This window comes from Glandiceps talaboti, chromosome 11 (genome assembly GCF_964340395.1).
Source record: "Glandiceps talaboti chromosome 11, keGlaTala1.1, whole genome shotgun sequence".
Classification (NCBI taxonomy): Eukaryota; Metazoa; Hemichordata; class Enteropneusta; family Spengelidae; genus Glandiceps; species Glandiceps talaboti.
In genome coordinates this window covers 1,986,265-2,011,531 of record NC_135559.1, presented here as the reverse complement: position 1 = coordinate 2,011,531, position 25,267 = coordinate 1,986,265, and the positions used below count along the sequence as shown (strand labels likewise).

The following is a 25,267-nucleotide window of genomic DNA, read 5'->3' as shown; positions in this document are numbered from 1 at the left end:
CTACCGTATAAATCGTATATGTAGGAAGTAACATGATATTTTAGTTATTGGAGGCGTTTTGAGCTATGACTCATCGTCAGTGTACTACCACCATGTACTACCCACAGTCGCTTGTAAACTGTTATTCCTTTCCTAAATGGTTTCATTCTTGTCTATGACGGTCCTAATACAGAACAATGACGTTATTATAGGGATTTGCGATATTCTTATAAAATCGGTAGCGATGTCATACCCCCCTACATACATACATGTATTGTATGTATGGGGTATGACATCGCTACCGATTTTACTAGTATAAGACATAGACAAGAATAAAACCATTTAGGAAAGGAATAACAGTTTACAAGCGACTGTGGTGGTACCACCACCACCACCACCACCACTTCCACCACCACCACCAGCAGCAGCAACAACAACCACCTCTAGACAGATAACCCTCACGTTCTTGAGATTCCATAATACAGGAAACGCATGGAGGTTACCATAATATTCAACATGATATTATTGGCCTACTTTAACCGTATGTCGTAAAATTGGATGCCGATGAAGAGTTTGACAAATTCCGAAATGTAATCATACACCACGTACACATATTGAGACATATTTCTTTGTATTGGACAATGTCTGTCAAGATGGAACTAAGGACGGTAGCCGTATAATCTGTCTTTCATATATAATTGTACCGCTCTGCTAATTACACTTATGTATATGGCTTCTTTTTTCACTTTTGGCCTTTTAAGAATGATCTAGCATATCTAGTCTCTCTCTCTCTCTCTCTCTCTCTCTCTCTCTCTCTCTCTCTCTCTCTCTCTCTCTCTCTCTCTCTCTCTCTCTCTCTCTCTCTCTCTCTCTCTCTCTCTCTCTCTCTCTCTCCCTCTCCCTCTCTCTCTCTCTCTCACTCACTCTCTCTCTCTCTCTCTCTCTCTCTCTCTCTCTCTCTCTCTCTCTCTCTCTCTCTCTCTCTCTCTCTCTCTCTCTCTCTCTCTCTCTCTCTCTTTCTCTCACTTGTACCGGATCGAAAGCATACATGCAAAAAAAATTATTTTGAACTATTCCGATCTGAATGTAGAAAAGGGTGCCATTCCACTGTTTACATACTGTAAATGCTGTCATTTGTTTTCTGTCATTCGTTTTAGGGTCACTCGAGAAAATCGTGTCCACGGATAGCTTCTGGACTACCCATTTCAGCAATCTCAGGACTTGGATCAACCGTGACTGAATATGATAGGCATGCAACGATAGTTTATCGAAATTGCGTTGTTGACATAATCCTGATTTATCATCTAAGTAATACTAGTAGTATGTCGAAACAAGCACTGTCAAGACGCTTGTTGTTTATGTCAAAGAGTGTATTTAGAATTCCAGAGTCATTCCCACCAACATTGTTCTTGTGGGTGGGAGGCACCATCTGTTGGTCATTTTTCATAGCGCCCTCTGGCGACTGACGCTAACAAAAGTTTGATGGCGTGGTGATTGGTGGCTATTAATAGCACCAGGTGGGGGACTTTGTATAAAGAACTATTTGTTTCCTTGTCCGTCAGTCAAGATTTCGACAATTTATTGTTGTAGACGGTGTGATATTGGTAACTAACAGGTAGGTGTATTTCCCTCTTCAGTGTTTGAAATGACATCTTTAACTTCACAAGTGGTGATTTTTTGGTAACGAGTCCACTACGGCTATGCCCTCCATGACATAGATACCGATAGGGCCATACGTTTAAGTGTTGGCCTGACCGGTGTATGTTTCCATTCATAAGTCGTTCAATGACTGTATCATATTAGTTCAACTTCACCCGTCATGACAGTGTATAATTATACATGTTAAAGACAGTAAATTTGGTAAGATCGTGTGTGTTGAACCGATGGCCCTACGTATATACGAACTGTCTCAATAAGGGCGTCAACTGCAGGTCGGGGTCTTAATGCATAGCGTCGTCCGCCATCGATCAATTTACAGATCTTGGTTATTAAAACAACACCGAGTGGTCTTAGGAGACTGTTACATAACTCGCTAAGGTTAGAGCACGGGTAGGACCTACTAAGTCACTGTCAAAAACAACCGAACATATTCTGAAATCGTTGATGAGATCAGTTTGGTGTTATAAATAACCGTTTGAACAGTCAGGGCGGAACTTAACTAGAGCCCACAGTTAACGTTAGCCCACCAAAATTCGAAACATGTTATCTTTACAGTAATGTTAACACACTTCAAAAATTAAATAATTTTGTTCACATTGAATATTCATGTCGGTCACGCATTCGACAAAACAGACATATTTATCCACTGTTATTACTCACATAATTATAATATTCATGTGAAAGCAGGAAGTGACCGCCGTATTGTTTGGAGCCCAATACACGACAATACAACTGACCTATGACGAGGTCATCTTTTATTATGCAAATTTATACCAGACAACTGAAATGGAACAACGTGCAACGCTGACACGTCATTCCAGCAGGCCCAGCGAATTTTCAACACTTCATGTAAAGTTGTGTGTTTTATGCATGCACGGGAACACATGAAGTGTGAATATACCGGTACGGTGTACGTAGTATTCGTTGTTTCCGATTGTGCTTGTCCGATACAGATAACCATCATCAGCGATGTAAATTGTAAATTTTATTGCAAGCAGACCGCTCACTATGGATACCCGGTGGTCCGACCCAATAACTTATCTGTTGGCCACCAAGAGACAGACAGTTTTCGTTCTGGTTGACTTGACCCACATTTAGTTCAAGTTCACATTTTGGAGATCGAATTACATTTTGGCAACTCAACGATAAGGAATTAGTGCATGACTTCCGGGAGACAGAATGTATTTTTTATACTAAATACATATGTTCAAGGCCAGAGTACAATAGTAACTGGTTCACATTTGACTCTTCTCGTAAAAGGTTGCCATGACAACTTCAGGAAGCTTATATTCCTGTTTCCGTCCCAACATTGTGATTTGGCCAGTGTAATGTATCCATGAATACATTTCCATGGTTAAATATATGAATGGCTGCTTATTTCAATTTTGCTGTCTATAGCATGTGTCTGTCTGTCTGTCTGTCTGTCTGTCTGTCTGTCTGTCTGTCTGTCTGTCTGTCTGCCTGTCTGTCTGTCTATCTGTCTGCGTATGTATGTATGTATGTATGTATGTATGTATGTATGTATGTATGTATGTATGTATGTGTGTGTGTGTGTGTATGTATGTATGTATGTATGTATGTATGTATGTATGTATGTATGTATGTATGTATGTAATATCCAATTATCTCGCTTCCTATGTTACTGACTATAAACATTTAGTCAGTCAGTATGTGTTGTTATATTTTTGTATACACTGACAGTGTCGTATCAAAATCGTATCAAAATCAGTTTTACGTCCTGAATACTGAGTAACGCAATAATGGGTAATAATAACAGAAAAAAAAACCCATGCAAACAAATTTTGTAATCTACACGAGTTTCAATATCATTCTCGCAACAACGCGTTTCATGACGTCATCGTGGTCAAAGGTCATCTTATCTTTTGTCCGTATGGTGTAAATTCTCTAGTTTGTTTTACCTCTCAAACGTGCAATTATTCACTAGCTCGTTTTCTCGAATTATTTATGTTATTGCACTTGCTGAAGCATGTATGATAGCTTGGTGATAAAAAAAACCTATCAGTATCACACTAATTTCATAATTTGTTGACAAATGATAAATAGTCACTAGATCGTTTATACTCGTAGTATTGGAATAGTTTGTAAAAAGTAGGTGATTCAACTGATTAGAGAAGGAGATAACCGATTCCACTAAAGGTTAGATGTATTTCCTAAATGGGTAAAACTTTTTAGCAAAAAAATAAATGAAAAGATTACTGCTACGTTTTAACTTTCATCTATCAAGTGTCGATTCATTTTTTCACTCTGTAGTCTGAACGGCTAATAATAAATCTGATAATTAAAAAAAACCTGAGTGTCTATTACCAAAAAATATAAACGAACAAAAAATTGGAAGAATACCAGTCTCAAGGTCGTTACGTCACGATTAACATCATGACAGTACGAGTAGTTTACATGAACAGGTCAATATAGTAAAGTATGCCAAAGGTCATAGGTCACGATAGGCGGGACAAGATAATCTGATGTTTTTTTTTTTTTTAATATTTGTCATTTATGTCTTTTCTCTGTTTCAGTTTCGATATCTGAGTATGTCAGCAACACGGAATATCAAATGTGTCGTTGTTGGAGATGGAGCTGTTGGCAAAACGTGTTTGTTATGGGTTTATACACATAACGCATTCCCATCTGAATATGTACCAACAGTGTAAGTTGTAATGGCTATATATACCTATACTAGTTATATAAAAGTTTACATTCTTACTTTATTTGTGTCAATTTTTATTCTTCAAAATGTGGATTATTGTATATATATATATATATATATATATATATATATATATATATATATATATATATATATATATATATATATATATATATATACATATATATATATATATTTAAAATATTTATAATATAATATAATAGTATAATTTAAGTTTTAACAACACAATATAGTATTTATATGATATATTGTGTGTGTATGTATGTGTGTATACAGATTAAGAGCTCATTTTATTTCGTATGCTAAATGATATATTTACTGATTTACTGATAAATCTTACAAGACAAATACTAGATATGTATAAATAGTAATGTGTGCATGACATACTTGGCATGTTTTCAAGTTATAAATTTTGTCTGTACTTCAACATTGACAGGCTGTGTTACCTGTAATAAAGGTACACTAAGATTAGAATGACGACTATTTAGACACAGCCTATTATAATGAACGTACGGTAATACATTTGTTATCAACTTTTCCCCTACAACGCTGTGAGCTAAATCTCGATCATAACTGTTTCAATATCTTGTCCTCCCATGCCGGGATCACAACGTGAAGACTTCGACTCGGACTCCATGTTGTATGATCCATGTGGCCGTGTCAATCAAACGCCAGCAATGTATAAATACTTTTATAATCATAAAACTGTAACTTGTAAAATTGTAGTGGGCTTCCTGCAAAGAAACGAGAATTAATGTTTGCTTCCTTCTGTGAGTGGCCTAGATAATAAGGTGACGCTAGGTCAAAGGTTATATGTTCGAATAAAAAGTGTGAGAGCATTGATTTCGTGTTAGTAAATTAGACGAGAAAAGTTACTACATATAAATGCGAGTTACAGGACAGCTAAATGAACCAGCTGTTTGAAAGTTGCGGTATCCACGTAGCATTATAATTCACCGGATGTGTTTGAACATCGCTCGTCCATGTCATGTGTTCTCGAGTCATGGCGTACGTGCTTGGCCATGGTGTCGACCCGGGATGTTCCTAGTCGTAACATTCGGTCGTACTGCTTTCATATTGTAATATCCTTGACTGTGGTTATTCGACCCGAAACCGCGTCCTCAGCTCAGTATCGAAATTTTATCCATCACATTACAATTAAAATCCTTCTACTTTCAACATTTTAATTAAGTGTCCATTAGGATTGGCTATTTATTTTTATTTTTTAATTTATACAGTGCATTTTTATCATGGTATCCTACTTGACAAAATTAATGTGAAACAACATACACCAAGTCTGAGTTTGTAACTCAATACATTGCAGAAAGCTAAGAATTGTGTAAAAAGTTTGCTAGTGTACGTACAATAACACACGTTTTACACATTTACCAGTTTTTTGCAGTTTATTGAGTTACAAACACAGACTTGGTGACAATGGTCTAGTTGTTTCACATTGATTTTATGAAGTATAATGCCGTGATAAAATTGTTTTATGATGAAAAGTCCAAAATAGATATCTAATTATCCTCATCCATACAGATACTTTAATTGATTGCCACAGTTGGTTTTTAACCACATGGTTTAGTAGCAGTTTTAATATCGGTACACACAGTTGGTTAGGATGTTTATTTTAGGTACATTTAACTAACACCTGTTCTGATACAACGACTCCTTGTCTAAAAACACACATCACACTGTTAGTAATTATACTCCCACTGTATACAGACATTAAAACTGCCGTATATCAACAATTTATTTATTATTTTATATTATTGGAGAGTCTCAAAATTTTTGGAATTGGTGTCGAAAAACTTGGATTGCAAATAATCAGATATGCTCATAGGATAGTTATGCTAATCGCGATTATGTAGTCTACACGTTTACATTAAAATTGCCGAAGTAATTAATATTTCATTACTTTATCTAATTACTCAACTTTATAAGTGAATAGTTATTTGCAACATGAAACCATTCTCGCACACCAGAGCTGTAATTTCTTTCGCGACATTGTGAAATAACGGTGCGTTGTGGACGGTGCCGTAAAAGAGGCTGTGGTTTACGACGATGCATGAAACGCGGCCTCTAGAACGCCCCCTCTTCTTCCGCGATGGCCATGTAGGTCTACTGAATGTGAAAATATTAACTCAGACAGCAACATCATTAATAGAACCAAAGTCCAGAATCACATTTCTATTCCGTAAGTTTAGACATAGTTATTTTTTTATAGAATATATCATGTAATCAAACCAGACAATTAATGTGTTTATTTCTCTTTTTTACTATCTTGGACGTCTTCAAGAATTAAATGTGTTTTTTAATGGTATTTAAAGATCTAACGACAACTAAAAACTTCCCGTAGTGTGTCAATGTATATCTGATGCATTGTCATAAACCATAGCCTCTTTTACGACACCGTCCAAGACGCTCCGCCAATAGGTTCTTGATTTCGCAGTGTCATGGAAGAAATAACAGCTCTGGTTTGCGAGAATGATCTGATGATGTACAAGGAAAGAGAGATAAATAAATGTCCGTGTATTGATGTTGTATAGAACGTCCCTATTTCCGGGAGCAATTAATTTCTCTGGTGTGATTTTTCCTCCACAACGCTGTATGATTCAGTTATAGCATCACTTTTCGTACTTTTCACGATATAATTTCTACTTCCAGTTTCACTTAAATAGACAGATATTCACTATTTCGTTCATTGCCCACGTAACGAGTTCAAGTTCATGTGACGTCACTCATAGTATGATATATTTCGATGATATGGTTCCGTCAAAAATTTGACAGAAAGGTTCCCTATCTCCGCTTGAGTTGTAATTTATGAAAATATGGTTCCTTGAAAGTGGGTAACTGGAAGTCGAATGATTTGTGTCATAATCAGGGAACTGAACACAGTTATATTTCTATTATCAAAGGAGGAAGTATTAAACACACAAACACGTCTAGGCAATTACCAAAAATTCGATTGAACTTTACACGAGCTTTTACAGTACTGATCATTTCCCCGCCAATTTCGATGAACAGTACTGATCATTTCCCCGCCAATTTCGATGAACAGTACTGATCATTTCCCCGCCAATTTCGATGAACAGTACTGATCATTTCCCCGCCAATTTCGATGAACAATCTCTACAACTTTTTAGCATATTTAAATCTTATTTTAGACTAAGAGTTTAGTGAACATCGTATGTTATTTATATATATCAAAAGCGAAGTTGAAATTACCACAGTGATACTACATTTTTAGAAAAAAATACTGAAACGTAACATCAGTATTTTGGTCACGTGTATCTGGTTGTAAATGTATCGGTCATAATTTAAAATAGATTTTGATAAGTTATATTGCAACTTCAGTTTATAGGGCGTGATCAGAACATACAGTGTGTATTCTAACTTCCACCACTTACTTGTCTGTGCTTCCACTTATCAGAACTTAGTCTATCAGCTAGCCCTCGGATGTTCTTCCGATAAAATACGACACACAGCCGAACAACGCTATCGAGGATGGAACATGTTCGGGCACGCCCTCACATGCGAACTTCGTTCGCTTATAGTTATAGCATCGAAAGAAAGCCCGAACGTCTAGCAGCAAGACTAATCAGAACTCTGATAGGTTAGGAATGTAAATCTACCTTGTCGATAAAACACGATAACGTCGCCATGACAACATAATTTGTTAAGCCAAAGGGTCAAGGGTGGTGGTCCTAACACAGTAACTAGAGCTGTAGTCTAAACAGAATGGCGATGTCCTTTACATCAAATTTGTCGACAATAATAATAATTGTACAAAAATGGAGCATTGTATAAAATAAGCGTCTTTGCTTCAGGCGTCGACACGTCTTCTTAAAAAGAGAGATATTGCAATATCACACTAACTTCCATTTTGACTTGTATTGATTTTATGTACAGATTTGACAACTTTGTTTTTATCGTTTATGGACATATTTGACAACTTTGTTTTTATCGTTTATGGACAGACTTGACAACTTTGTTTTTATTGTTTTTATGGACAGACTTGACAACTTTATGTACAGATGTGACAACTTTGTTTTTATCGTTTATGGACAGATTTGACAACTTTAGTGCTAATGTAACGGTGGATGGTCAGCTGGTTAATATGGGATTATGGGATACAGCAGGACAGGAAGACTACGACAGACTTAGACCTCTGTCATATCCACAGGTGAACACAAATATCAGGAAATTCGAACAGTAACATGGCACCATATGTTATTACAAGGAGCCTAATATTAAATAACCGAGTCGTGCTTTCAAAGATAGTTTAAACAAATCTGCAATAATATTACCTTATGTTTTAATAATTATATTAAAGGAACCTATCCATATCTTGTTACTGAGACTATTTGATATTATAATGTAATGTGTTCTACTTTTACCCGGAACTTCTTTCTCAGTGATAGACGATCTTGTTCGTTACATAGTATGAACAGATAAAAAAACGTACAAACAGAGGAAAACTTAGATGAAACAGTGCAATGAGCCGTCTAAAAAATCGAAATCTGGTTTAGGAATAACTCCAGGTTTGACAGATACTACACGCTTGATTCAGTTTAGCACTCTATGGATGGAGTTTACTGTTATTAAAGATCACATTATGAAGGATAAAGAAGAGTTACTGTACTGAATACGAACATTTTTTATCAACATGTGTCTAGATGCAGCGCGGTTGTCTAAAGTCAGACCTCAAATTGCTATTGATACGAAGCATGTTTGCAAAGTACAACCCAAATGTTAGCAAAAATCATACCGAAATACCACCCCACAAATATACCACACAAGTCCATGCCCAATCTTCACAACAGCGATTTACATTTACTTTCTATAACCCCTCTGATACATACACTTTATCTGAATTTATAATTTACCTTGCAGACCGATGTTTTCATCATGTGTTACAGTGTTGTCAGTGAGGTATCGTTTGACAACGTTCTGTCAAAATGGGATCCCGAAGTACGACACCACGTTCCTGAGGCGCCCAAGATTCTTGTTGGTAAGTCAGGAACAGGGTAAAAACTACACACTTTCGTCACATGACTTGGGGGGGGGGGGGTGATATTTTACGGAGTTACACGCCAAGTATTATAACTATGGAGTAAATATGATACATATAATTATACATATACATGGTGAAAATTAAAGAGATCGATAACAAATTTCAAATTTTTACGACTTTCGAACCAAATTTCACTCATGGGAATTATTTATTGAACGAAATTAAAGGAGTTGCCAAACTGCAGGGAAACGAAACGATTCAATGTGATGGACATCAATATTGGGCACTAAACAAGTTATGATGTATCGTTAGTTTCTTCTCTGTCCATTGTGTTTGCGGAAGTATGGTATTTGGTAGATAAAGAAGATGTAGCTTGAATAAATCGACGGTTTTCACCCACAATGTAAAGATTTCAGTTCGACGGAACGTTGGTCCTGGAAAAAGTTCCGAATCAAAAGCGCCAATCATTGAATCCAATTTATGTGGCTTTTATAGAAACAGTTTTCCTTGGGTACCGGTGTGAACATGGCCTTTTAAAAATTACATGAGCATGTTCAAAAGAAGTGATCATGAAACGAGTCAATGTGATTTCGTAAACACCATTTCCCTTTTATACCACAGACCCTTCCTCGTCTGTGTTTATACTAACCCAGGACTCCTGTTTTCGGCTTGTTTGATCATCGTCAACTACCTTCCCTGGATCATTATTGTATAACTTTTAATTTTCTCGAAAGCATAAGAATTTTGACAGTAGAGGGCCCTAAGTATTTCTTCAGCAATCATCAACTGCTGTCTACATTGGATGAAAAATAGCCTATTCAACAACCTTAAGGGAAGCACATGAAACAAATTATAAAATAATATTTTCAAAATTGAGTTTCGAGAATTGTAACGATTTGAAAAACCTTCTGATCTATTTTGGAGTTTTTTTCCAAACATTTAAAAAAAAATATTTTGCTGATAAAAATGCAGTATTTTCACTTGTAAAGTGTAAGTTTTGACCAAAACTTGAAGATTTTGATGTAAAATTTATCACATTTGCTTAGAAAATAAAACCCCAAAACAGATCAGGGGGTGATCACACTGACTGTATCTATGTCGTCACAGACCACGTGACTATTCGAGAACTTTTGATGGATTTCATTACCCACTTTTAAAAATAATATTTCACCCGCTTGTTCTGTCCCAGGGGTTGGCTTTTTTTTGTTTTTCTGGTTTGGTTTTTTTTTTTTTTTTTTTTTGGGGGGGGGGGGATATTAATCGTTCAACAATGAGATCGAACCCATCTGCGAAATCCGTTACGTGTTCGTAGCAACTGAACACCCACGTGACATTGACGGTGCCGTAAAAGAGGGTGTCTTTTACGATGATGTCACACTGTATACTTAACCCATAGATCGATCTATGGCACCTTTAAAATAAAAACAACGAAACCACTTTACGCATTAAATTAATTAATATGTCCTTGAAACCAAGTCATTATTTTGCTAAACATAAATAAATAAATGACATGCCTGATATGATAAAATTTCTGTTTATGTTTTTTGTCAAATAGGAACTAAAATTGATTTACGCGACAATGATGAAATAGTTGCCAAACTAAAAGAGCAAGGGAAATCCCCGATTAAGAAGGACGCTGGTGAAAAATTAGCACACAAAATAAATGCTGTGAAATACATGGAGTCGTCAGCACTCACCCAGAAAGGAGTCAAAGAGGTACTTTTTTATTCTTCCTTTTCATTTCGTGTATATTTTGATTTGATATTTGATATTTTGATTCAAACTATATAAAACTGTGCAATACACAGTGTGTTAATACCGTATCTAGGCTTCTGTCTGGTATTCCCCACCTATCAAAACCCCCGGTCTCGATCTAAACCTCAGACCGCTAGAGTAGTTTGAGGAAAACCACAAAGATGTTTACATTTGTAAGCTAGCTAAATAAAGTTTGAGAAGGGAACAGACATTAAACAGTTTTTCTTTATTATATATATTTTATTTCAACACCTCTCTCTTGTTCACATGTTGGCTTGTCGAATTGGAATAATCCAAAGATAATATCTCCTTCTTTCAATTGTTTTGCAGGTGTTCGATGAAGCAGCCAAGGTGGTTGTGTCACCAAATTCAAAGAGGAAGGGATCGAAGAAAAAGTGTATATTGTTGTGAAACGTCATCGCTGCTACGGGTCAGGGGTCAGCATTCACTTATCGCTGCATCATCATTTATACCTAGATACCTTTTCAAAAAACTTTGTTAGGCCCAAAACAATGATATCATCGCCATATAAAATCTAATGATTTCTTGTATCAAGTGTCCAGAATACATCGTCCGATAGTTGTATAAGAATAATTAGAACAAAGTTCGTTGACCCACAGTGTACATGTAATATGTATACCGATCGGTGTACTTGGCTGTTGCATGTTGTCTTCCTCAGGACGAACGGACTATGGCTATTGCTGTTCGCCACTAGATGGCGGTGTCGCGGTACAATCTGTCCCAGACTGTCGTGACTACGGCGAAAGTGACAGAACTGTGACGGGGTGGGGGTGGGGGATTGTTGTTTCAACTCGACTCAGACATGCCTGGGACAAAAAAAAATCATCGCACCGCCATCTAGTGAATAACGTACAGTAATCATCGCTGTTTATCCTACAGAAGACAACAGTCATGTCACCAAAACGTAGGTTGTGTATCACTACCAGCACACTCTGTTCTAATTATTTGAAGTTCCATTCTTATACATCTGTTGACTCTGTTTTAGTAGTATTTGACAACATCTTCCTGGTAGTTCCGAGTCTGTCTCAGTGACTAGAGAATCATGTGTCATCACCCGTTGCCATGGGTAACGGTTTCAATCTCGATCCACTGAGAAGCACATTAGTTACTTTATCATATTCATTAGTGTTTATTTCAGACCTGAAACTGAGTGACTTGTTTAATGTCACTAATGTATTTATTTTGTATGCTCTATTTCTGTAAATGATTCTGGATGAAACCTCTGAGGTGAAACTGACGAGAATTTTTTATTGGAGAAATGTTCTTGATGTTAGAAATCATTTGTCTGATAAAATCACACCCATCGTCACGTGACCAAAGAGGAATTTTCATTTTTGTGGTTGTATATCATTGTTTTAGTCCTTTTGCCTTCAACCAAGTTTTGTACGAGAAGGAAAGCATAACATTGTGATATCTGTATATAATGAACCTAAATACGTACATCGGTTTGAACACACAACCAAGGTGCAGCTATAATCAAAGGAATCGTCGTTGATGGCGCACTTTAACTTGTACTCCTTCTTCATGTACAATTATTATAGATACAGTACATGCGTTTAGAACAGACATCGTTTACGAATATCTGTTGTCATTTTTTTCATTTTGATGTAGAATTATAAAACAATTGTTAATTACATAGATACTATTAAACCATGAAATGGTTTCTTAGTTTTGTTTAGTCACAAAATATCCCATTTTCTATCGTTTTCATTCTTTTATATTTCGTTCGTTTCAAGTTTGAATATATTATTGTTTTTCCAGTTGTAAAATTGTTATCTTTATTACTTGGCAATTTACTGAGGATTTTTTTTATCATGATTTCAGAAAGTGTCATACTTTTAATTTTACATGAGGCTATTAGTGTAGTGCACCCATGTTCTCTCCTATGCTCCCCTCCCTTCACCTACCGGACCACCTTCTCCCCATTTGCCAGCTTTCACACTTGGTACACAAAACATATACATACAGATACACACACACACACACACATACACACATACATACATACATACATACATACATACATACATACATACATACATACATACATACATACATACATACACACATACATACACACATACATACATACATACATACATACATACATACATACATACATACATACATACACACATACATACATACATACATACATACATACATACATACATACATACATACACACACACATACACACACACATACATACATACATACATACATACATACATACATACATACATACATACATACATACATACATACATACATACATACATACATACATACATACACACACATAAAAGATAATAGTACATTTGTAATCAACAGAAATTATCCAATTTAAGCTATACGTAGTTAGATATATTTACTGAAACTTGGCTTCTGTAGAAAATAAAGGTGAAGAAAACCGCCTTCAAAAAAAAGAATATTGCAGGTGTATACTTAATTCAAAATAATAGTGACAAAGGCTGAAGAGATAGCAGAGATAGATTATAGTACTTATAGCAAACTATGTCATTTAGAAACTACTTCTACATGTAGCATAAATTTGAACTGTTCTTTATAGACTAACAGCCAGTCATGTGAAAGTATAGCATTGGTCAAATGTCAACTTCAACAAGTATCAGGTGATAGGCTGTAAGCCAATGGAAAGATTACTACAGTTATGGATCGAATTATTGCAAGAGTTTTAAAGTGTGTACTCCTTAGTTAGAATTATTTAGCCTTCGATGTTTAATATTGTTTGTAAGCTTTTATGTGGTAACTTCACTTTTTCAAGAACATGTTATCAGGAAATTCATGAAGCTATCCATTTTTAGCTATCTAAAGGAATAGTAAGCAGTCTCAAAATATTTGCTTGCTTATTTCGATAGATATACCAATCCTGTTTATGTGTGGTTGTCATCTCAGACTTGCAATATGTCACCACCTCCACCACCACCACCACCACCACCACCACCACCACCACCACCACCACCACCACCACCACCCGTTAGGTGATATTGGATTTACTGAAAAATGATAATAATTCTTGGGAAGGTATCATAACGTGCACCCCATCGTTCTATGTTATCATAGCTGCAGGAATGACTAATCCCATAGACGTTTTAGGTTGATAACTTCTTGACATCGTATCAGTGAAATGGGGACTTTGCAAACCCGCCATCTTGAATGGTGTATTGTGGGAAATAGTAGTTTAACATTCCCTTGATAAATATGACACAATCACTGTTGATAACAACCTTGTCATATTATATGTAACCTCAAATATTAATTTAGTCTAGGTTTCTCGGACTTGTGCGATGGCTGTCCTGATTACCTCAAACAAGGTGATATGCATGCTCTAAGAGTGGCGGTGCTCTTACTTCCGGTCGAACTTCAGTAGAGCGCTAACACTGTTCGAGTGTCATCGAAAGTACAAGACTAAACCCACTGGACTGAGCAAACTCAGTGTGAATTACTAGTTGGTTATACTATTTAATCAGAATATTGGATCACTTCTTTTAGTGACCATTTTGAATTCATTTTACAAACAGAATTCATGAAATATCATACATTAGACTGTAACACAAGAAAACTGACGCGATCAATAATGTAATAATAACACGGGGTTTAACAAAACTGAATTTAAAGTAAATGCACTTGAAAGGGAGAAGGTTTTTTCCATTTTTACAAAAAAATATTTTACAAATTATTAAGTGACACAGAAAGTTTGATAAATAAAAATCCAAGACAACTATTCCTGTTTCCCGAAGAATTTGTTGTACCTACAATCGATAGTAGTGAATTTAAGACTCAACATAGACTGTAAGATACGTCGTGACGTTTCGCCCTCACCGGCCTCCTCTCACAGGGTTAGGGGTTGGCCGATGTTTGAGGGCGCCCCGTCACGGCGTACCTTACAGACTAGACTCAACATTGCTCTGGTTGACAGTGAGTGTTGGTGACACGTACAAGACCCGCTGTGAGGAATGTAGACTCTCACAGTCTCACAGTCTCACTGGCTTCACTAATTTGTCTGCAGTGTAAATTTATAACCTTCTACCACAGGGAGCCCAGGAACCACGCTAAAAAAAAGTAAATACAAAACACCATTTTAAAGACATGAATAACTAATCTATACATGCATATCCCTGTATACTATTAAAATAATGTACTATGTTTCTATACTCTATCCGTAACAAACCACGAGACACGGACTGTCTAGGCTAAGTATCACCTTTGATCAACTAAAAAACCACCCAAAACCAAACAGCTTATTTACCAGCGGAGAAGTCTATGGTATAGTCCGTACCGAACTCACAAAGACTACTTACACACAGACAATGTGTGCACACAACTTTCAATGATTTGTGGAGTAACGAAAGGGTCAAAGGTTAATGTTAATAGTCTGCTTCGTACACACAGGCACACACACACACACACGTGTGAGTGTATATATATATATATATATATATATATATATATATATATATATATATATATATATATATATATATATATATATATATATATATATATATATAATTATATAATTATATATATATACCCAGGTCGACCAGGTTTTCCCGGTTTTCCAGGATGTGATGGCCAACCAGGCAGACCTGGTTCTGATGGCATGAAAGGAGAACATGGTGAGTGACAGCAAGTATAATTGGGATATAACAAACTGACTAACCATTTATTATAATAATATTCATTGGAAACTTTTGTCTTAGTACTCACTCTTATCTGAATGCCAGAACTAGGAAGTGTGTGAATAGATAAACTCGTAAAGTTTACATATGATATAATATATGATATAAAATAACATGATTTCGTGTTGATGGTAAATGGTTTGACAGTCGTCATTGAATGAGGCAAGCCCACAGCATATGAATATTTAAAAAGAATGCATAACATATCGCAGCCTTGGAATGAACAGAACTAAACACAATATGGGGATGGGGGGATGGGGGAGGGGTGACAGCAGCAGAATTACAATTTCACCAACTAAATCAAAGACACATTTATTCACCATGTTTTTATAATCTCTATCTGATTAAGCTAAGAGAAACCTGGTCATTCAGTGCCTGCACTCGAACAACATCCGTAACCCTCCTATAACAGTATCTTCTCCGTTTTGCATAGTCTGTAATTAGCTGGAGTTAAACACCCTTTTGCCCAATGTTCTTTGAAATGATACCGAAGGTTTTTAAGGACGAAGATTAGCTAATTGGCAAACACAGTGACATTCATGTTTTCTTACAAGGCGATGATGGTTTTCCTGGTCTCCCCGGTAAAGTTGGTGACCGAGGGCCACCTGGAACGGGCATGAAAAAGGGTGAACCCGGAGAATTTGGAATTGTGGGACCTTCAGGTGAGGTAGTCAAAAATGGACATAAGTTTGAGTTATGAAGGATAATTTGTAAACAAAGACTGTACCTTTCAAACTTACTGCAGTACAAACACGATATCAGATTGTAAGTCACTTTTTGTCTCTTGATGTTGGAAACAAATTCATAGCATGTGAACGTTTTGACAGTAAATGATAATGGTAAACATAGATCAATCATAAAACATAAAACCATCGCTACAATCTTAGTATCTTAAATATAACATAAACAAGTTTACTGTTTTAGAGACGGTGCTCTTATGAGAATGTACACAAAAAATGAACAAATATTTCAGGTCCCGATGGTCCTCCAGGTCGACGAGGTTCAAAAGGGCTTCCAGGAAGATTTAAAGGTAGAAAAGGAGATAAAGGTCTACCTGGTCTCTCACCAAATTATGGAAGACCCGGTCATCTAGGTCCAAAAGGGTTTCCTGGACTTAAAGGCATTAAGGGTATGAAGTGAAACAAAACGTTATCTAGCTCAACAGAAATCTTACTTACATTGCTACATTGTATCATCTGGGTCAACAAAAATCCTATTGACGTTGCTAGATTTTATCATCTGGGTCAACACAAATCTTACTAACATTGCTACATTTTATCATTTGGGTCCACAAAAACATAGCTACATTATATCATTTTTGCTCAACAAATTGCTACTGTTTATCGTCTTGCTCGACAAAAAAAACTTATCAACAGATATTTGTCAAATGTGGTACTGCTAGTGAGATTTTTTGTAAGCCAGACAACTATTTGTTTCAGGCCTCGTGATTTTACTTTGTACAGTAGTGAATGATACGACTTATGAACAAAGGTAGAATAGTTTAGGAATAATATGTACATAGGAAAAACATCATATGTGTCAACGACATTTGAAGATGTAATGAATCATGGTAAGGTAGAGACACACACTTTTGTTTACAATGACCTAAAATCTTCATGATTCTCCAGATCCTATCTGAATGAAGTGTTGTAGGCTTGTGAACAGTTTAGTCGGGAACAGGGTATATAGCAAGAAAGCTCTGGTATTTGGTATTACTTCCGAGGTATATGGAAAGACATAATTGAACGGAAATTGAATAACCAGTTAGGATAGACCGTTTAGCGTTTTCTGCATGGACTTTAAAAGTTAAACATACATAAACATATAACAATAATATAATCGATATGTTTGAATGTTGTGTGTGCTTCACGTTACATGGACCATACACTTTTAGGAATAAGTGTAACATGTATGTTAGTTTCTTTGTGTTTCCAGGTGTTCGTGGTGAACGCGGACTACCAGGCAACACTGGATTACCAGGTGTAGATGGTTGTAGAGGAGAAAGAGGTGACCCAGGTGTATCAGGACCATTAGGACCCCGAGGTCCACCTGGTTTCAATGGTTTGAAGGGTCGAAAAGGTGATCCTGGTTTGGAAATAAAGGGCTTTAAAGGAGACAAGGGTGAACCAGGATTCCCCGGTATCGTTGGACAGCCAAGAGCACGTGGACCACCAGGACCAAGAGGACCAAAGGGTAAGTTAGTCATTAAATAGCAACATAAACCACTACTACCAAAATATAACACATTAACTAGTGTGGGCAAGACCTCAATAGCATAATTGCTAATATTTCTTCTTGCATTTTTATTTACAATGATAACATTGTGACAGTTCTTTTATGTCAATTATTCTTTGAACTTGTGATCATACACTGATTACTGTAGAATCTTCACATTTTACTATCCGTTTCTGTATCTTTGTCTCCTAAAATTGACTTTCCCATCGAGTCAGACGTGTTTGATAGTCCAGAGTTCCATTTACATAAGATATTTATACACTCAATTCAAAATTCAGTGAATTAAGTCGCAATAGTGTCAGTTGATTCATTGAATACATTATTGGCTGCAGAATTGTCCATACAACTAACATTTGTTTTACGTTTTACACAGTTGGGAAGCTTAGTAACAATTAAAGAAATTAGCCTTAAAGGTACAATGACTATACTCACAGCAACAATTGCAGCTGGTACAGCAGTTAACAATATTGTTTCTATCCAATTGAAAATGTTAATTGTGTTGTTTATAGGATCACCATAGTTCGGAATAATACCGTCTGATAATAGTACAGATTTGACACCATTCATGGTGGCAATAATACATAGAATAAACTTAGAAAGAATTGCAAAGATATTGGCTTTCTGTTCTGTGTATGGCAGTTTAAATAGATGGACACCAAACGACAGCACACAAGTAAGGGTAAGCAATGAAGAACAGAGTATTCGGTTTTGGTTAAGGGTTGAGATAACAACAAACAGAAGTTTCTCAACAGTAAGAACACCCTCCCAATACACCGGCCCTGTTCCATCAGGTCGCTTGAAGGGGTCTTCCAAACATTGTAAGATCGCATCCTTTACGCTAACTCTCTGATCATCGTCGATCTCTACCTCTTCATGCTGTAATTGGATATCATCATCATCATCATCATCATCATCATCATCATCATCATCATCATCATCATCATCATCATCATCATCATCATCATCATCGTCTTGCTCCGAGTCTTCTGAATGTTGTGAGTCTTCAAAAGTGCCATCGGATTTTCCTGAACAATTTTCGATTAATACAACCATAGAAATATACAGTAGCAGGGGTAAAGGGAAGAAGCAACATAAATAAAACTGAGTGACTGAAATACGATCTTCCTTCAACAGTTTCCTACTGAATATAAGAACAAGAAAGAAAGGTCCATATATAGCAGCAGCTAACACGCCAGGTATGAGAATCCAACGTTCAAAACACGCCACCTCTCCATCTAACTGTAAAACATAATGACCTTTAACCTTTACACAGTGGAGTAATGAAAATATACAAACAGTTACTGCCACATATGTTAATTTTAATAAAATCAACAAACTCTTAGCCAATCGTAATTTGAAGACCGTACCGGGGGACATTCTGGGTCTGTAGTGTGAGACACACCTGGGGTATATATACCTATTTAGAAGATAAAGAAGTGAAATGAGAACATAGAAAGATGCAGGTAATGAATTCTTAAATAACAACTTTGTAATCGGTGTCAAACCAGGAAAAGGACAGACTGACGTGTAAATAACTCCAATGTGAAAATAAACAACGCCAATGACGCTCCTTGTGACGTATTTTTCAAATTTGGATACACCATCTTCATCGACGAGATGGATTTGTAATAGGAGGGCTATCTGATGATAAGTAAAGAAAATGTCAAGGTAACCACCACCACCACCACCACCACCGCCACCACCACCACCACCACCACCACCACCACCACCACCACCACCACCACCACCACCACCACATTCACCAGTATCGAGTGGGGAATCTGTTGACCGTTCTTCAATGAGTTCATGGTTAACCTTTGACCTCGTACTCTGTATTGAAGTAGATGTGTTATAGTGGCTTCCTGACAAACTTTCCTTTTCACCATCACCAATCAAATTGGTGGTTGCAGTTGCTTCACTGTGACTGTCACGTTTATTTGTAGAATAGCATTGGCATTTTTCTGTTAGCTTCAGGAGATTTTGTACCAGCATTGACGACTGTTTTTGAACAAAAGATGTAATATCAGCATTGTACAATATGAAGATGAAATAAGCACAGGTGTAAAGAGTAGCGAGTGGCCAGAAATAGTCAGACACACATTTTTCATCTTGGATACATTCTGTTGAAAACAAACACTCAGAAAACCCTTGTTTGCAACGACCACACAATGTCCCATTTCTGTTAGGTTGACAAGAGTCAAATGATTCACAGGTTCCCTTATCTTTACAACAATACCCAGGATAACACTGAATCATTTCGACTGTAGGACTTCCTTGTTCGTCAGTTTCGTATCCCCAGAATCCAGGCTTGGCTATGGGTTGAACTTCCAAACATTGAGCACCATATGGACAGGGTTTGCACGTGACATTATGGACATTTTGACTTTCCATATAGCCATGGTCTAGTGTGAATTGACCAGGGCTACAGCGTTGACAAGAATAATACCAGCTACTTAGAGTGTCATTCACCACATCTCTGATTGTGAACACGTCTAGCTGTGATCCAACTGGACAATTCACTGATAAACCATTGATATGATACGTTCCGTATGTAAGTAATACAATGTAGTTCACGCGATCAAGCTTGGCAGTGTTCTTGGAATACAGAACACTATTTGTAATATAAACAGTAGATGTGTCTGCGTAGATAACATCACCAATCTTAGAAGTTTGGTTTATGGAATCAATAATAGTAACATCATTCATGTGAATGGTGCTATCCTTTACAGAGATTGTACTTCCGTGATCTGCAGCCGCGTTTCCTTGACAGGTGACATTCTGCAGAGAGACTTTAACACCGTACACATCAATGGCGCCACCACTGCCCACTTCAGATGAGAAAACATTGTCAATAAATATTGTGTTATGAATATTCACCGTAGAGTACTCCCCATGGAGGCCAAAACGCTTATGTAGGAACAAAGGTCCATGAACCCCATTCGCAACATTATTTTGAAAAATGCATTCTGAAAATTCTACGTAAGAATTGTCATTAAATATAAAACCAACAAGAGTGTCATCTACCATATTTTCACTGAATGTTACATTATGAAACCTAAAGGAACTTTTTTCATTACTACTTATATTCACATTGAGAATACTTAATGAGCATACGTTCTCAAAAATGCAGTTACTGAAGAATACATTTGCATTGATAAAGCCATACATACTCATTCCATATACATTTAGAAATTCGATACTCGCAGAAAAAGTTACGTTATCTGCATAGAAATATACAGGACTATAACGGGTTTCAGGTTCAATGTCAATTAGTATATTGAAGTTCAGAAATACATCATTAATTAACACAATAGATGTATTGATGCATGATTGTAGATATACAGAGGAAGGGAAGCTAAGATCAAAATTGCCTGTATATCGAGTTTGCAAAGCCGAAAGTGTCATGTATGAACAGTTGGATTTTGGCTTGTCGGCAACAATAGTGTTAATCAAATCCAATGTAATATTTTCAAGGTGTATATGGGCGTCTCGTACCATAAACAGAGATTCGAACTTCGTAATTGTAAGCTGTTTAACGTTTACCACAGTCTCTGATCCATGAGTTTGACCATCAACTGTAAAGAGAGCATTCTCGTTGTAGCAGGAAGAGACGATAGAAATATTCCAAACAGCGCCCTCTAGACTTACATTGCCTGAAATTCGAATAGTGTTTTCGCTACATTCTTCGTATGGTGCGTTATTCGGATTTGGTAGGAGTCTAATGACGTCATTGTTCTGGGTTCTGTTTTCCAAACAATATCGTATTGTCCTACACGGTGACATCTCTGACAGTCCACAGTCTGGGTTATCTTCACTCATATAGTCATCTTGTGTATACAGAATTCTACCGGCGCATCCTGGGATGAAACGAATTATGGGTTTTAATGGTTGACACAATTATTGAAAATTTATCGGTTACATTCTGCTCAAACAAACATCTTATGTTTTCTCTAGGACTAAATGAATTTTTAGTAAAACTCATATTTATGAACCAACTTCAGAATGTTGACATGTTTGTCGATGTAAATAGTTTTTTTTTCATAATTGCTTGCGTGGAGATCACACATAGCTAACCATAACTTTACTTTCTAGCTATACCACCATTGTACTTATTAATGTCATTGCATGTTGTCTAATGTTATCTAAAGACAAGGATTCAGTATTTTGCATTTACCGTTTGCATGCAATATAGTGACTGAGGTGAACGGATTCTAGATATACGTACATAGACTTTTCCACCCCCCACCCCCGACAGAAAAGAATGATAGCAACCTCATTCCAGACTGTGATCCGACGATACTGTAGTTATAGTTTACATTAGCGTCATATTGTGTTACTGAAGACTGTCTTTGTTTTCAAAAATAAGATAAAATTACGAATCCGGATTCTTGATTCCGGGGTTTCTATGCTACCACATACCTGTTTAACTACAGACAAGTACTTGTCTGTGGTTTAATGAACCTGTCCTGTTTGTTTATCAATACATAAATATTTTTTATTTTTCTACATAAACGCTGTAGAATTGAATTGTGTTTCATTCTTGACGCTCCTTCTAGTACGGGAATAACCATGATGTCATCGTGTCAAAGGTTAAAGGTTAAAGAGCGTACGTCAGCAAAGGAGCAAGATGGCCTCTTCATCTCAGGTGAAGGACAACATTTGAATAAGAAAGTTGATCAAGTAACCAATACATTGATCTTTGCAGTGTAATCGTATTGACGTGAACGTCTTGGCATTGTATAGACTAACCCACGGCACATACTGTATCATAATGAAGTGAGAAAACGTTGACAATTCAGCTAAACATGTGTATGCCTATGTAGCTATTTCTAGGTCTATGAAGTGCAATACATATTTTCACGATCTATCATACTACTGATCTGCTGATCTTTCGTAGTATCTGCTATTTTCGAAAGTGTGATTGCTGCACAAGTTAAATCAGCCATGTAAGAGCGTAGCAACTTTACCTGCGACAAACACACACAATGCGATAGCATGTAGTAAGGTCGATGTCCTCCTTGCCGTCATCTTCCGTTTATAAATGATATAAAGGAACAAGTACACTTAGGATTTATCTGTAAATTTGATGACGTCACGATACCAGTCCAGATATACGGTGAAAATGTGCTTCTGACCAACTTCACAGGAACGTACGTACTCTAGCTGATTACTCGTGTAAGGGGAAGTACCTGAAATGAAAGTACTTCCAGCAGAGGCTAACAATTCTGAATGTCGCTAGTTCCCCACATGTAAAGAACAGTATGCTATTGCGACTATTGTAGTTATAGAAAGGAGTCACCTTTGACCCAATTCTAATCACGCATATTGCAACGGGATTTTCCAAATACTGTACTGAGTCATTGTCGGCTCTATTGCTCCGGTAGTTATTCTTAAATTTCGTGTGTGTGTGTGTGTGTGTGTGTGTGTGTGTGTGTGTGTGTGTGTGTGTGTGTGTGTGTGTGTTTAGTACGCTATGACATGTATCAGTATTACGTGAGAATGTAAAATGAAAATTACAGATAGCTGTCCATCCATCTCTGTCTGTCTGTCTGTCTGTCTGTCTGTCTGTCTGTCTGTCTGTCTGTCTGACTGACTGACTGACTGACTGACTGACTGACTGACTGACTGCATGTCTGTCTGTCGTTAGAAGTACATTATTAAATGTATCAGCATTAAGTTCAAAAGTTCAAGTCAAGTGGCACAATTTGTAGAGAAATCGAAACGTAATATTGGAATACTAAATCAACACCAAAACATAGGTGTTTACAGATTCATCTGTTGGTTGGGGAAAAATGACAGAAAGTTACCTGCAAATGCCAGTACAAGGCCAATAGCAATTACAATGGCGACCAAAAGAACACCAATCACTATCCAGTGGACTTTTGTTGATGTGGCAGACTTCATACCAGAACCTTCTAATTCGAAATTCCCTTTACCATTCATTTCTCCACAAACAAACAAACAAACAAACAAACAAACAAACAGAACTCTAGTCAACGACGTCTACTTGGAAAATCGCCTGAATACGATAACGTCAGTGCAGCAGGATCATACTTCTGATCCACGTGACGTCTCGACATTACTGACTGATTACGACTTATGATGTCAAAATTATGAAAGACTTGGGCAAGTATTGATAATGTAAGTAAACACTTGTAGGTATATCATGTATCATGTATATGTAGGAATTTGTACCTTTGAACGATTATTATATCTAGATAACATTATTCTGTTGATGAATTCCGTTGGCAAATCTTTCAATGCATGTCATGTCATGGTGATTGCTGTGGATGTTAATTTCAGCACGTAAAAATGAAAAACAATTTATCATAAAGTTGTGGAATTTACATCTGTGATTAAACATATAGACAGTGCGATATCATTGATTCTCCTTGTAGTCTTCTTCGTTTATAAGATGGAACCCGCCTCCATCTATGATTTATCCGTACTTTTGGTGACCCCCCGATACGAATACAGCTTCAGAGGTTGGAACTGTGTGTCTATAATTCGGCGATATCTGACGAAATTAGATGTTTGACGGCAACGTACATGTTAATAGGACATGCCAGAAACGAAAATATCTCATTGAGGTACAACTGACTATTGTAAATACCACCAGTATTCCTCTCAACGGCGAGATTTGAAACTTTTAAATTTTCTGAGTAGGGCCTTTTGGTGATGAAAAGTTTGAGGAGTTCAACAACCTTTGCATTGGTGATGACCGTTGATATGTATTGCCATATGTATGTATGTATGTATGTATGTATGTATGTATGTATGTATGTGAAATGAGAACATAGAAAGATGCAGGTAATGAATTCTTAAATAACAACTTTGTAATCGGTGTCAAACCAGGAAAAGGACAGACTGACGTGTAAATAACTCCAATGTGAAAATAAACAACGCCAATGACGCTCCTTGTGACGTATTTTTCAAATTTGGATACACCATCTTCATCGACTAGATGGATTTGTAATAGGAGGGCTATCTGATGATAAGTAAAGAAAATGTCAAGGTAACCACCACCACCGCCGCCGCCACCACCACCACCACCACCACCACCACCACCACCACCACCACATTCACCAGTATCGAGTGGGGAATCTGTTGACCGTTCTTCAATGAGTTCATGGTTAACCTTTGACCTCGTACTCTGTATTGAAGTAGATGTGTTATAGTGGCTTCCTGACAAACTTTCATTTTCACGATCAC

General features: G+C 36.8%; 2 protein-coding genes across 2 annotated transcripts; one reads left to right on the top strand and one right to left on the bottom strand.

The window, feature by feature from the left end:
• Positions 1–1,467: 1,467 nt before the first annotated feature.
• On the top strand, positions 1,468–13,034 carry LOC144442541 (ras-related C3 botulinum toxin substrate 1-like). The gene is made up of 6 exons (XM_078131914.1): positions 1,468–1,594; positions 4,173–4,303; positions 8,396–8,510; positions 9,221–9,338; positions 10,897–11,057; positions 11,427–13,034. Exons 2-6 carry the CDS (start codon positions 4,188–4,190, stop codon positions 11,505–11,507), a joined length of 591 nt encoding a protein of 196 aa, XP_077988040.1. The 5' UTR covers positions 1,468–1,594; positions 4,173–4,187; the 3' UTR covers positions 11,508–13,034.
• A 2,023-nt stretch (positions 13,035–15,057) lies between these two features.
• On the bottom strand, positions 15,058–23,223 carry LOC144442543 (uncharacterized). Its single transcript, XM_078131915.1, has 3 exons — positions 23,023–23,223; positions 21,704–21,912; positions 15,058–15,190 (listed from the first exon to the last, which is right to left on the bottom strand). The coding sequence occupies exons 1-3, from the start codon at positions 23,081–23,083 to the stop codon at positions 15,155–15,157; spliced, it is 306 nt and encodes a 101-aa protein (XP_077988041.1). The 5' UTR covers positions 23,084–23,223; the 3' UTR covers positions 15,058–15,154.
• Positions 23,224–25,267: the final 2,044 nt, after the last annotated feature.

Excerpts from the sequence above, each read along its gene's own strand:
- LOC144442541 (XM_078131914.1), top strand. The coding sequence starts at position 4,188 with ATGTCAGCAACACGGAATATCAAATGTGTCGTTGTTGGAGATGGAGCT. Across the intron at positions 9,339-10,896 it reads GGCGCCCAAGATTCTTGTTG|GAACTAAAATTGATTTACGC; the intron begins GTAAGTCAGGAA and ends TTTGTCAAATAG. Across the intron at positions 11,058-11,426 it reads CCCAGAAAGGAGTCAAAGAG|GTGTTCGATGAAGCAGCCAA; the intron begins GTACTTTTTTAT and ends ATTGTTTTGCAG.
- LOC144442543 (XM_078131915.1), bottom strand. The coding sequence starts at position 23,083 with ATGACGGCAAGGAGGACATCGACCTTACTACATGCTATCGCATTGTGT. Across the intron at positions 21,913-23,022 it reads ATTGTGTGTGTTTGTCGCAG|GATGCGCCGGTAGAATTCTG; the intron begins GTAAAGTTGCTA and ends GTTTCATCCCAG. Across the intron at positions 15,191-21,703 it reads CTATTCGAATTTCAGGCAAT|CGTGGTTCCTGGGCTCCCTG; the intron begins GTAAGTCTAGAG and ends ACTTTTTTTTAG.